This window comes from Ceratotherium simum, chromosome X, assembly GCF_057802395.1.
Source record: "Ceratotherium simum simum isolate JZ-2026a chromosome X, ASM5780239v1, whole genome shotgun sequence".
NCBI lineage: Eukaryota > Metazoa > Chordata > Mammalia > Perissodactyla > Rhinocerotidae > Ceratotherium > Ceratotherium simum.
The window spans coordinates 95,791,163-95,805,834 of NC_141940.1; the positions used below are offsets into that span (position 1 = coordinate 95,791,163).

The 14,672-nt window shown below is 36.2% G+C and overlaps 1 protein-coding gene across 6 annotated transcripts in view; it reads right to left on the reverse strand.

The window, feature by feature from the left end:
- USP9X (ubiquitin specific peptidase 9 X-linked) overlaps positions 1–14,672 on the reverse strand; it is a 171,921-nt gene that overhangs the window by 52,649 nt on the left and 104,600 nt on the right. For all 6 annotated transcript variants that reach the window (XM_087426854.1, XM_087426852.1, XM_004435026.3 and 3 more), the window contains exons 15-21: positions 12,260–12,347; positions 9,272–9,614; positions 7,061–7,156; positions 6,024–6,235; positions 4,424–4,664; positions 3,923–4,072; positions 3,133–3,253 (exon numbers count right to left, since the gene is read on the reverse strand). In XM_087426854.1, coding sequence (XP_087282980.1) covers positions 3,133–3,253; positions 3,923–4,072; positions 4,424–4,664; positions 6,024–6,235; positions 7,061–7,156; positions 9,272–9,614; positions 12,260–12,347 — 1,251 coding nt within the window. The remainder of the gene's footprint in view (positions 1–3,132; positions 3,254–3,922; positions 4,073–4,423; positions 4,665–6,023; positions 6,236–7,060; positions 7,157–9,271; positions 9,615–12,259; positions 12,348–14,672) is intronic.

Consider the following 14,672-nt stretch of genomic DNA (forward strand, 5'->3'; position numbering starts at 1 on the left):
GGGGGGTGGGGGGGCAATCGTATGTAGGGACTTAGATGCCAAGTAGAAGAGGAAGAAAGTGGGGTAGCTCAGCATGAGGATTCAACTCAGGTAGAGTGAGGAGGGTGTCCATGAGGTAGACTGAGGCCCAGCACAAATGAATATAAAATTTATAAACTCAATAAACTGAGAGCCAGAGTCCTTCCACACAGAGAAAGCGGTGGTAGAAGAGATGACTGATTACATAAAGAGGATTGATTAAATAGGAAAATACATCGAAGGGTAATGGGACCCAGGTTGCTCACTGTCAGAGAAGGGAGTTACAAATATGGAAAGGGAGAAGACTAAAAGGAACCTTGTGATATCAGACTAGAATTGAAGGAACAGCATAAATGATTTCAAAGTACCACCCCCCCCCAAAATACTTAATTACAAAGGGAAAGAGTTATTTTCAAGTGGAGAAGCATGGCAAACACTCAAGTGGTCAACAACGACCACCATCAGTAATGGGAAAAACAGAAATTGCCCACAATGTGACAGGAAGCACTGAGAAGAACAGAGTTTCACTTCTGTGGTGTTCCCTCGCAAGATACCTAACCTGAATCTAACCACGATGAAAACAAGATAAATCTAAACTGAAGGATATTCTACAAAATAATTGGCCTATAATCTTCAAAAGTGTCAAGATGATGAAAGTCAAAGATAGAATGAGGAACTATTCCAGAAGGAAACTAAGGAGATGTATATCAACTAAATGCAATACATGATTTATGAACTGGATCTTTTTGCTCTAAAGGAGATTACTGAAGAACCTTTAATGGGGGCTGCTGATTAGATAGTAGTAATGAATCAATGTTAATGCCCTCGTTTAGATGGTTGTATTTTGGTTACAGAGACAAATATCCTTGTTTGTTGGGAACAGACAATAAAGTATTTAAGGGTGATGGGACATCAGATCAGCAAATTACTCTAAAATGGTTCCCAAAAAAGTTCTCAAAATATACTTTTAACTTTTTGGTAAGGCTGTAAATGTCACACAAAAAAATTTTTTTTTCAAGTTGTACAGGATTGAATGATCTGCCCCAACTCTCCTTTTTTCAACAAGCCCTGTTACTTTTAGTGCATAATTTTGCAGAACATTAGGTTTTAGAGGAAAACACATATTATTAGAGCAGAAATACTGAAATGTGTTCATGAAAAACAAAATCATATGGAAAAGGATCACTTGCAGGAAGGTCTTGAAAATTTAACACTAGAACATCTGGGTGCAAAAAGTCAAAAGCAGGACCGGCCCCGTGGCTTAGCGGTTAAGTGCGCGTGCTCCGCTGCTGGCGGCCCGGGTTTGGATCCCGGGCGCGCACCGACGCACCACTTCTCTGGCCATGCTGAGGCCACGTCCCACATACAGCGACTGGAAGGATGTGCAGCTACGACATACAACTATCTACTGGGGCTTTGGGGGGAAAAATATAAATAAATAAAATCTTTAAAAAAAAAAAAAAAGTTAAAAGAAGAGCTGGAAAGAGCTAAGGACACAACCCCGAAGATGCAATAAAATTAACAAGAGAAAGGAGAAAGAAAAGTAAGAAAATCAGATTTAGTAGATTCAACACCAAAGTCATAGACATTTCAAAGACATACAAAAAGCAAAACATTCAGAAAAAATTAGCAAAGGAAGAACACATCTCTCTCACCAATTAGTAATCTCTAGCCCCACCACAAAACAGACCTACTCCAAGGCATCTCATCATGAAATTTCTTTCTTTTTTTTTTCTTCATAATTTTATTTATTTATTTTACCCCCCAAAGCCCCAATAGATAGTCGTATGTCATAGCTGCACATACTTCTAGTTGCTGTATGTGGGACGTGGCCTCAGCATGGCCGGAGAAGCGGTGCGTCGGTGCGCGCCCGGGATCCGAACCCGGGCCGCCAGCAGCGGAGCACGCGCATTTAACCGCTAAGCCACGGGGCCACCCCTCATCATGAAATTTCAAAACTCAATCATAAAACCAAAACTTCCAGAAACAAAGATCATATGCAAAGGAACAGAAAACAGGTGGGCTTTGGTCTTCACACCAGCAACATTACCAGCAAGACAGAGTAAATTTTTAACTTACAAGTCAATACCCAAACTACTAATCAAATGTGGGGGTTTAGCTGCATTTAGATAAGCTATGTCTCAAAAACAAATAAAACCATCTCCCATGTACCTTTTCTGAGATAAGTGCAGGAGGGCGTGCTTCAGCAAAATGAGAGAGAACCTCAAGAAAGGCCCAAGACATAGGAGCCAGTGAATAGGGATACACCATAGGAAAGCTGAAGAAAGAAGCCCCCCAACGGTAGCTGTGTAGCCAACAATCAGATGAAAGAAGGAAGAAAAGTTCTAGGATAACAGTGGAGCTGACAGATTATATAATGCACATATTAATGGAAAATTATTTTCAGAGGTTATTAGAGCATATGTGGGAAGAATTGCCAATAGGTGTATGGGAAATCAAAAAAATGAAAAGCAGAAATTATGAAATCCAGGAAAAAAAGCTGTCAGTATTCCAGTGAACTACTTTTCACACACTCTTGAAAATGTAAATGCTGAATATGAATTCAAACAAAAACTGGGAGGATGTGGGAGTTAAGAGTTAAGTGCTTGTTTCTAAGGAACAAAAAAGGAACAATGCTATAGACGACACATGACCTAAAATACAGTCCAGGGGTCAGCAAATTTTTTCTGTAAAGGGCCAGACAGTAAATATTTAAGATTTTGTAGGCCTTATAGTCTCTGCCACAATTACTGAGCTCTGCTGCTTTAAGATAAAAGAGGCCATAGACAGTATGTAAATGACGGAGAGTGGCTGTACACCAATAAACTTTAGGGACACTAAAATTTAAATTTCATATCATTTTCATGAATCACAAAATATGATTCTTTTGATTTTTTTCTTCAGCCATTTAAAAATGTAAAAAACATCCTGAGCTCTTTGGCTGTACAAAAACAGGCAGTGGGCTGGATTTGGCCTGTGGGCTGTAGTTTGCCAACTCCTGTTCTGGTCTATACCACAAAGCATGTTCCATCTAGGAAAAGAATTTGCTAACATATCCCATTATTGTCCAGCATGTACTTTATCGACATTATTAGTTTTTAAAAAAATTCTTACCTGGTGGCATAAGTTTCATAAGTACTCTTGCTCCATCTCTAAGAGGAGGCATATTTAAGCTGCTACCTAAGTCTGCAACTTGCCAAAGGAAAGAGATGTATCTGGGATGCAGTGACATTATCTAGAATGCAAAATACACAAAATATTTACCTGTAAATTACACCTCCACAGAAAAGCCCACAAATAAATTTGCTTGTTAATCTCCACACTTTTGCTTTTGTCATTTCTACTCTCTGAAATGGCCTGCCTTCCGCATCTTCTCACTTTTACAAATCCTTCATGATGCAGACTGAATACATTATCCAGCCACCTCCAGTAATTTCTGTGTGACAGCTCTTTTACTACTTTGTTAAACTATTTCACACTACATACAAGTTAGATTCTGTACATACAAAAGGCTCCCATGCCCACTAATAGTTAAATTCCTAATCCAACTGCTGCAGGGAGCCAATCCTTCTGACACTGGAGTGGCTGGTATTATTAAATACAGTGGTATTTTTCTAAATTTATATATAAAATAGTGTTAATTAAGCTGTATAATAGATTAATTTTATGTCAACATAATAATACTGTATCTACAGGGAAATGTCGTTTTAAATTTTAACCAAGTTAAAAATCACCTTTCAGAGGGATCCATTCCGAAGTTGATGGTTAACTGTACAGTTATTTGATATTTTGCCACATTAAATTATAAGCTCCTCAACAAAAAAGAACTATTCTATATACTTCTAGATTCTCGAAGAACCTAGCATAATGCCTTGAATACAGTAGCTCAAAACTATCTACTCACCACCCCAGGCAAACAGCTTTCCACTTCTGGATTAGGACCATCACTGTAATGATTACCATGGTTTCCAGGAGACCCAGTTGAGGAATCAGAAGAGCTATCAGGGCTTGAAGGCATATTGGAACTTATTTGTGTAAGTTTGGCTGTAATTAGCTGAAAATGATATACTATGTTAGTATCAAAGACAAGGAGAAATACACAAAACAAAAGTTAGTGACATACCAACAAATAAACAAAAAAACTACACACTATACTTTTAGAAATACAATTTATAAGTGTTGTCTAACATAACCACTTAAATAGTTTTGTTTTCAGAAATCCTTTCCTCTACTATATTGTAGGTACCATGATGCCTGTCTTATTTAGTGCTATAATCCAAACACCTAATACAGAGCCTCACACATAACAGATGCTCAGTTAACATTTATTGAATGAAACTTGACTAGTGAAATGAAAAATAGTCTCAGGTTTGATTTTCTTGAAAAGTTAATTATAGATACTTACTGATTTATCTTTTAAGTTTAATTGTCCAATCAATTTTCTATCATCTGCAGGATCTATCAGTTCACCACCCACAAAGAGCTCAATTTTTGTATGGGCTACATTGGCTTTAATACGATTGAGAATATATCGCCGTACTGAACCGATTGTATCATTTGTATGAGACCATACGTCCAAGTCATCAACCTGTCTGCCCTGGTTTGGAAATCGAACTATAAAAGAGAGGTGTTTACCACGGAAAGCTCTGCAGGAAAAAAGGGTAAAACATCATCATATTCAGCCCACTTTCAAATCTTCTTGCAAAGAATATAAAGCTAGGAATTTAATACTGAGCATTTTCTCATTAAACAAGAGAAACTAAGTTAAGGATATTTATTATTTTTAGGCTCTTGAAAAAAAATTTACTGCTCCTTTTAACTACAAACATTATAAGTAATCTTCAAAACACAACAATCATATTCCATTGTTGTTACTCCTGTACCTATGGTTGCAGAAAATGAGGTGTCTGAGTTTTAAGAAATTAAAAGAGACAAGAATAACACTTCAATATTTTTATGCTATAAAAGCTCAACTATTTTTTTTTTCTTTTTTGGCGAAGAAGATTCGCCCTGAGCCCACATCTGTTGCCACTCTTCCTCTTTTGTGCTTGAGGAAGATTTGCCCCGAGCCAACACCCGTGCCAATCTTCCTCTATTTTGTATATGGGTGACCACCACAGCATGGCTGATGAGTGGTGTAGGTCTGTGCCCAGGATCCGAACCTGTGAACCTGGGTCACCAAAGCGGAGCACACCAAACTTAACCACTAAACCATGGGGCTGTCCCCCCAACTCACTATTTTTAAATGTGAAAGATAAAACTTCATCTTGAGACTATCAACAAAAATGCTATGATGTACATTTTTTTCTGAAAAATTCTTAATATCAAAATTCATCCCCCAAAATGATGTTTATGTTGGCATATTATCTTCTTGCAGGTAAGATACAGAAGACAAAAATGATATTCAAGGAGCGACTTTAAATAATTTCATGAACTATTTTAAAATAAATACTAATGTCACTCATTCTATAGACATGTCTAAATTATAAATACTATTTAAATTACTAAATAGTAAGACCTTAAGAGAAATGTTAGTAGACCATTTGAAAATATTTCTTGCTATATTGGCTATCTCTCAAAGTGGCTTTAGAGTTCTTTCCAATTACTTTCCAATCTGACTATGCTATTATTTTTAACAGTGTAAAGGAACTGCATCAAAACGCTTCAACTGCAAAATATCCCTGACACCACTTAACGGGCAATAAAGTCAATGGCAAAAAAAGAATAAAAAGAGGAAACTAGACTTAATGAGTAAGAATGCCCTACCAAAAAAACAACAACAAACAAACACAAAACAGATCCTGGAAAACGAACAAAGATCTACTATTAAAAAAAAATTCTATAAGATGCAAATGTTTTTAATGGCCAAGATACCAACATTTTCAAAAACAAAAAGTTTCCCCACTCTCCTTTTTCATCTACATGGTCACTTTTTGAAAATTAAATGGCTAGGAAAATACCAAATAATTAAGAAAACAGCACTAGTAGATCAGTTATCCACAAACCTTGACATAGGTAGAATTGTTCTTTCCTCGTGATAATCACTGTCACATTCATTTATATACTCTCTTAACACAGTTAATACTCGAACCATTCGAACAGCTTCCTGTCTTGCACAATTAATACTGTCCTTGTCACCATCCAAAACACACAATGTGTCATATGAGGCTTTCAAACGATCAAAGCAAGACTGAATGAAGTCTTCGTGGATCACCACCTACAAATAACGAGCCAAATACAGTTCAAGTTGCTTTGAAATGTAAAAATTAAATATATATATATTTAAACAATCCAATTAACGACAGCAACAACTAATTTAAAGGTAGCTCTCAATTAACCATGATCACATTTAATCAGAGAGTCTATATTGATAATAAAACACGATGTTTTGTCAAAGGAAGGTAGAGTTATTTATGTAAGTTAACAAGTATAAACTAGATACTCAAAAAAAGAACTTGAGGATTAGGTGTCAGAATCAAAAGACATTCAGTCAAAATCTCTTGCCATAATTGCAGTTGTCCCCTGGTATCTGTGGATGCTCAAGTTCCTTATATAAAATGGTATAGTATTTCCATATAACCTATGCATATCCTCCCGTATACTTTCAATCATCTCCAGGTTACTTATAATACCTAATACAATGTAAATGCTATGTAAATAGTTGTTATTTCGTATTGCTTAGGGAATAATGAAAAGAAAAAAAGTCTGTACACGTTCAGTACAGACACAACCATCGTAGGCCTTTTGATCCGTAGTTGGTTGAATCCATGGATGCAGAACTCGCAGATAAGGAGGGTGGACTGAGAATATCCGCCCTCCTTATCAAAATAATCATTTCAAGATAAACACCAAAACAAGATTCATTTAGACAGCATTTTGTATGAGAGAAATATGGACTAAATATTTTTACGTATATTTTTAATAACGATGAAACAAAACAATTTCTAGTTAACTCTGAATTAAAGAAAAAATTCCTATCAGCAAAAGAGTTCTTCAATCAGAATTCTAATTTGTGGAACTTTTAATGCATGTCAATCCTCACCTGATTGACCTGTAGCCTTGGACCAAGGTTTGTGTATATCTCTTTAAGGAGATCTATAGCTCTGCTGGCAATATCATCATTACTCTGAATCACCACCTAGATTCAAAAAGATTCGAGTGTAAATACCTCTCAAGAAATATTTCAAAATACAACAAAAAACAAACACATAGAGACAGAGATTGGATTGGTGGTTTACCAGAGGGGAAGGGGGGAAGGAGGAGGGCAAAAGGGATGATTTGCCACATGTACGTGGTGATGGGCTGTAATTAGTCTTTGGGTGGTGAACATGATGTGATGTATGCAGAAATAGAAGTATAATGATGTATACCTGAAATTTATATGTTATAAACCAATGTTACCACAATTAAAAAAAAAGAGAAATATTTCAGTTGGGCATCAAACTAAAATGGGTTTAATTCAATTCAAACCATACCTTCAGTTACTTTTAATACAGTATTCATTAATTTAAGGGTACACTGACTTTGATAATCAAGTAAATCAAGTAAAATTAAGCGTGAAAACACACCAAAAAAAAAGAATAAAAAATGCAAAACTCATGTCTTTGAATAAAGGAATTTAAGAATAGAAGACACATGTTACTAAGGATAAAATATGCTTTGACCAGTACTATAAAACCTTGGAATTCAACACCTTGGTAGCCTAGCTGTGAGACATTAAAGGAGGAATTCAAATTGGTTAAAAGGAAAGAAAAGATTACATGAAATACAGTTTAGTATAAAGGGCTACCTACTCCATTTCTACAGATCTTAATCTCCATTTCTACAGATCTTTATTTTCTACAGATCTTTATCACTCATCTAACTATATCAGTGTTTTTCAAACTATGTGCAGAACTCGAGGGCTTTGAGGAAGTGTCTTAGGGCTGATCCCTATAATAGGCTTGGGGATGGGGAAGGGGGTGAAGCACAGGGAGACTGAGCAGAAAAAAAAAGGCTTTCCTTTCTCATTTCAACTACAGTGTTGCGTAAATTTTGATTTTTAAAAAGGGTTTCTGCTGTTTAAAAATGTTGAAAACCGCCTATTTAATGAAAAAGTTTGAACAATCAAATACCACAGTAAAAATCTTAGTCTGTTTGCAAGAAAAATATTTCATATCCCAAAAAAAATATAAACTGCTACTAACAGATCAGATTTTTAAAAATATGAATACTACGTTATACTATATTGCGACAACATGAACGGACCTTGAGGGCATTATGCTAAGTGAAATAAGTCAGAGAAAGACAAATACCATACGATCTCACTTATATGTGGAACCTAAAAAAACGACAATAAAACCACAAACAAACAAAAAACTGAACTCATAGATACAAAGAACAGATGGTGGTTGCCAGAGGCAGGGGGTGGGGAGTGGCAAAATGGGTGAAAGGAGTCAAAAGGTACAAACTTTCAGTTATAAAATAAATTAAGTCCTAGGGATGTAACATACAGCATGGCAACTACAGTTAATAATACTGTACTGCACATTTGAAAGTTGCTAAGTGAGTAAATCTTAAAAGTTCTCATCACAAGGAAAAATAATTGTAACTGTGTGGTGACAGATGTTAACTAGACTTACTGTGATCATTTTGCAATATATACATATATCAAATCATTATGTTGTACACTTGAAACTAAAATAATGCTATATGTCAATTATATCTCAATTAATATACACACTACTATAAAGGTGGAAAGATGAGCCTTAAATAGACAATAATATTTTACTCCCTCGGGTACTTAAAAATATCAAGTTAAACAGTGATGATAAAGTATACACTCATAATCCCTTCTAAGTCTTCTCTTCTATCCTCTATTTATATTAGTATTAAATGTATAATAACCTAAAATTAACAGTGAAGAAGAAACAGATCTACAGTGAACGAAAAAAAGGGAAAAACAATAACTTCCATGGGGAGGCATAAAAGATTTGTATGGTTAGTGCACTTCTAAACATATCTGGAATAGAGTCTAAGCCAAGACAAAAGGAACACCAGTGTGGCAGAAGAAGAGGGAGGGAAAAGGAGAGAGAGAGGAAAAAAAACCCAATGACAAATGACATAACAATAAGATAAAGATGATCACCACCTTCTGGGACAAGCATCAGAGCAGCATACATACATACACTTTATATGCAAAATTGTGATTCCTTACCTATTTGAAAAACTACATCAGATACAACTGTTTACAAAGTTCCTACTTTTCACTTACCCTCCAAAGGTAGTCTAATCCTATTAACTCCAAATCATCCATCATATAGGCTCTCCTTTTTGCCACTAGTTTTCCTTCTCGACAATTCACAGCTTTGAAGAATCGCTCAAAACATTTCATTCCATTTTCAGTTAATAGGGAAGGATCAAGCTGAAGCACATTACTTTCAAAGAAGTCCTTATTAATATCAGGATCCAAGTCTGGTTCATCCCCCATCAACTTGGAATACCACTTAAAACAGGCTTCACGATCACAAAGGTAAACTGCATTCTCTGCTAAGCATTTCCATATTTGTTTTGCCTGAGGAGCACATAGCCACAGTTGGCCATCCTTCAATAAAAATCTTGGAAAAACATAAAAAATTAGCAATTAGATATACATAATTTTTATCCTGAAAGACTGTGTGTATATATACATGAAATATACATATATATGAAATAATCCATTTATCACAATTATATTTTAACTACAGATAAACAGATGTCAGTTCTTATTGACATCTTAAAAGAACATTTTTCTCAACTTTATCTGGTATTAAAAAATACTAGATGTTAATTCATTTATTTAACAAGTACATACTGGGCACCTACGATGTGCCAGGAACTCTGCTAGATGATTGGACCTAAACTGAATAAAAGATTTGTTTCTTGAATTTCAACAGTTTAATCTTTGAAACCAGCCATTTTGAAAGTATATTTAATAGGTTCTTTGAGTTTTAGCATTCTGCTTATATATCATCATTGGAGAATGAGGTATTCTAAGCGACTTTCACAGATACCGACTCATTAACATTTAGGAGTTAAAATTGTTTAAATTTTAATACTTTATGATGATCTAATATCCATCACTAAGTACCTGGCCACATTAAACAGAATAACCTACATATGATTTAAACTTTTTATGTCAATAGTCAACAGGAGGCTTATCCATTATTCAGTGATATTCTCTAGGGTCTTCTTAGTTTTGTGACTGTTGGTTTGGTCATTAAAATAAGACAGTAATGAAGGTGAATTGTTACAACTACAGTCTCCTTCTTCACTAAGTTTTCTATTTCTTTCAGCATTCATCCACCCACCATGTCTGCCATTATCTCTGAATGACAAAGAAAGAGAACGCCTCATTTTATTCTGAATAACACATAATTTTTAGCTAACATTATGGTGGCTCCATGCCCAGTTACAGAGTATGGAGCAGGTATTTAATGTCAATAGATTCCCTCTCCATTTCAAAGCATTTTGGGATCTCAATCCTAGGGTCTTTGATATTTTCACAGGATTGTTGAGCCTGAAGAAGGCTTCTAGCACATAGTCCTACCTAACCTTGCTACCTCTAACTTACACATAAGAAACTGAGGTCCAATGTAATGATAAAATGCAGTTGTTTTCTAAGTTTAGTAGTAGCTGTTTTTTTTTCAAAGACAACAGCAGAAAATTTTTTTCAAGCAAAAATTCCATTCGGAAGTCTGATGTATAAAATAAAAGCAGAGCTGCTCCAGTTGTTGGGAGGAGGAAAGAAAGGAGAAACGGGAATAAAACTCCCACTGCTTGTTCAGAAATCCTGGAGGAAGCTCCTTAGAAGCCTAAAGCTCCAAGGTAGGTTTGAAAAATCACTAGTCTAATAGAGCACAGACTTCGAAGTCAGATCGATTTGGTTGAGCAGTGCAACACCATTACATACTGGCTATGTGATTTCAAACAAGCATGTGAATCTCAGCTTTCTTATTAATCAAATGGGCATAATACCTCCCTCACTGCATTGCTATGAGGATTCAATGCAAATGTAAAGGTTAACACAGGTCAAACGTACAGTGGGTAAAGTTAGGTTCTTTTCCCTTGAGTGAGCTGCATGTAGCTAGGTACTAACAGAGCAGCAACTAGAATAGGTCCTCTGATTCCAAACTTGAATATAGCCAAAGGACTCATAACCACTTTTCTGTCCTAAGAAATCTAAGGGATACAACACACGCCAATGGGTAACAATGGCTCACTATGGCAGTGATTCTCATTCTGGGGAGGCAGGTCCTTCTAGTCAGGTGGTTGAAAAGCAAAACACACACACACAAAACATTTCATTTTAAACAAATGTCAAATTTCTTAAAATCTGGTGGCTAGAGTTTTTCCTCAAGTTAAAATTATTTAAATACCTATGTAAATGTTTCCCAGAAAGCAAGCACATAGTTCAATAAACCTAAGCCCATAATTAACATAGCCCAGAAGAAAATCCCCCAGTGTATCAAAATAATAAACAGACTTTCTGAAGCACTGATAATCTGGCAGTTCCCTTAGCACACTTATGATCTGAATAAGCTCTTTTGCTATATGATGTGGTTTCTGAATTCACAAGAAACCTCTCACCATCAAAAATTTTAATTTCAAATCTATAAGGGTATAATCATTAAAAGCTAAATTATCATTGAGCAAATCTAGCCTGAGACTACATTTAGCTTTAGCTTAGGGAATAAACATCTTTTCCTCATCCCCATCAGAATAACGTGATTAACACATGACTTCAGACTGCCTTTGTCAGCCACTGCTAGGATAAACAAGGCACAACGGGACTCAAACCACTCTTTTGGGGTGCTGCTCCAGCAGCCTTGTTGCCCCCATTTCCTTAGTGTCTATGATATCATTAAAGTCAGTATGGTTCTCTAGTTGGTTGTGTCAAAATATGAAAATTTGTTCTTTAAAAAATAAACATATTTTCGGCGTAAACAAACAAGACGACCAGAAGTCTATACCAAAGCTTAAATGTGTTCTCTTCCAATATTGCAAAGAACACATAGTTTTAATAGCCAATAGTTTTAATATATTTAATTATGAACACATAGGGAAATGTTTTCTGACTTTTAGGCAATGATTTCCATGTTGGAAAATAAAAGGTGGCAAGGGAAAAAGGCCACCTAACAAAGACCTAGCTATATAGTATATTAACTTGGCATTCTTTATCTGTGTCTTAAAAAGAGAGCAACACTAATTGTTTAAAACAAACCTAAGGAAGTTAAGCCGTTCTTGGACTTCTTGAACATGACTATATCTACTTCCCAGCCTCACAGTTTGTGGGTCATAGTCTTCATGGTCTGCAAATTAAGAAAAAGCATGCATTATACACATAGATACCCATATCACTGCTGACTTTAACCAAAGGAAATTAAGCCAGTTAAAAAGTCATTAATCCTTTATAATTAAAAGGCAACCTGGGGCTGGCCCAGTAGATTAGCGATTAAGTGCACGCGCTCGGCTACTGTCGGCCTGGGTTGGGATCCCAGGAGCGCACCGACACACTGCGTCTCCGGCCATGCTGAGGCCGCGTCCCACGTACAGCAACTAGAAGGATGTGCAACTATGACATACAGTTATCTACTGGGGCTTTGGGGAAGAAAAAAAGGAGGAGGATTGGCAGTGGATGTTAGCTCAGAGCTGGTCTTCCTCAGCAAAAAGAGGAGGATTAGCACGGATGTTAGCTCAGGGCTGATCTCCCTCACAAAAAAAAAAAAAAAAAAAAAGGCAACCTGAAGTCTACTAATTAATTACTGGTGGTTTCTACCCATCTCCTATTTTCCCCACAAAAATAAACTTTCCTTTTACACAACCAAAAAAAAAAAAATGATCTGTTAAATGTGCTGTCAGGGCCGGCCCCATGGCGTAGCGGTTAAGTGCGTGCACTCTGCTGCTAGCGGCCAGGGTTGGGATCCCGGGCTTGCACCGACGCACCACTTGTCAGGCCATGCTGTGGTGGCGTCCCACATAAAGTGGAGGAAGACTGGCACGGATGTTAGCTCAGGGCTGATCTTCCTCACAAAAACAAAATAAATAAATAGACTCTTTAAAAAAAAAAATGTGCTGTCAAATAATTCTTCATCACAACCCCTTCACCCAATCTTCATACACAACGAAGCAATTTCTGATCACAGCATAGACTGACCTGAGGGGTCTGTGAACATAAACTAATCACTAAGATAAAGCTTTTTCTTCAATTTCCTTCCTGTTATACTGAAAACTGTCATTATGGAGAAAAAAATATTGTTATAAAAATAAATTATATTACTAATTTCTACCTAGGAAGTTAGAGTAACACAAGATGCTACTCTATATAATAAAGTTACAATAACAGTTATTACCATCAGCATGTTATGCAAGTTTCAGACAGAAATTCAAGAAAATCTACCCTTTCAGTTGGAAATTCCTTTATAAAAAGAATTAAAAAATAAAACAAAGCTAGTAAACTCTTTGGTTTTACTTTCAATACAGCATACAATGGGTGAAAAAGTTTGCAATGAAAGACGGCAGCAAAAAAAACTTAAAAAGCACCTACTGTCCTAAAAATACTATGGACAGTTTTTCATTTTTTCAATTTTATTGGAAAAAGCTGTATGACCCAGAAATGGTCAAGTTGATTTGTGGCCTGGAGCACAAGAAAGCTGAAGCAATTGCTCTGACAATTGCTGTCAACCACTTGGGAATCACTGACATTTCTTCCAGAAAGTTGAGGCACGTTATGGAGGAATAAGAAATTGTGTAATTTCCCTTTAATATTAATTACTAACATTTCCATACCAGATCCTGGACTCTATGTGTGCTAGTGTCATAGACTTCTAATTGTATGAGATCCTCTGGAAATAGTCAAGGTAATCAAAGTCTTCAAAACTAGTAAGGTTTCGGGCCAGCCCCAGTGGCCTAGTGGTTAAGTTTGGCGTGCTCCGCTTCGGTGGCCCAGGTTCTGCTCCCAGGTGCAGACCTACACCACTCATCTGTCAGTGGCCATGCTGTGGCAGTGGCTCACATACAAGAAGAGGAAGACTGGCAGCGGACGTTAGCTCAGGGCAAATCTTCCTCAGCAAAAAAAAAAAAAAAAAACCCCAAAACCGAAAAAGCAGTAAGGTTTATTCTCTGAACAAAATCTTGACATGTAGTAAAGATGGAACATTTACAATGTCTAGAAACATCTACTTTTGATGCTTTGGTAAAAAAAAGAAGCCCACTATATTATAACTACCTACCTTCTACTTCCACATATATTGCCATCTACCAAAAGTCCTAAACACATAGTCTACTTTCATGAAAGTCAATTTCAACAAGGTTCAAGACCTGAAGCATTACTTCGCAAGAAGTTTTCTCAAGAAACCGGATAGAATATAAAATTCTACTCTACTATGCAGAAAACTTCTTTTTCAGAGCACTAGTCTTGAAGTATCTGAATAAACAATAGGGTTCAGCTGCCTTTTTTTTTTCTTTTTAAACAAGGAGTTTATGCACAGTTTTGCTTACTTGGCAGGTTCTTTTTTAGGGGAAATGCTAAATTTTAATAATTTCAAACTTAAGTTTCAAAAATATAAAAATCCCCCTATAATCTTTATCCATATTCACCAGTTGTTTACATTTTGCTCCATTTGCTTCCTTAGTTG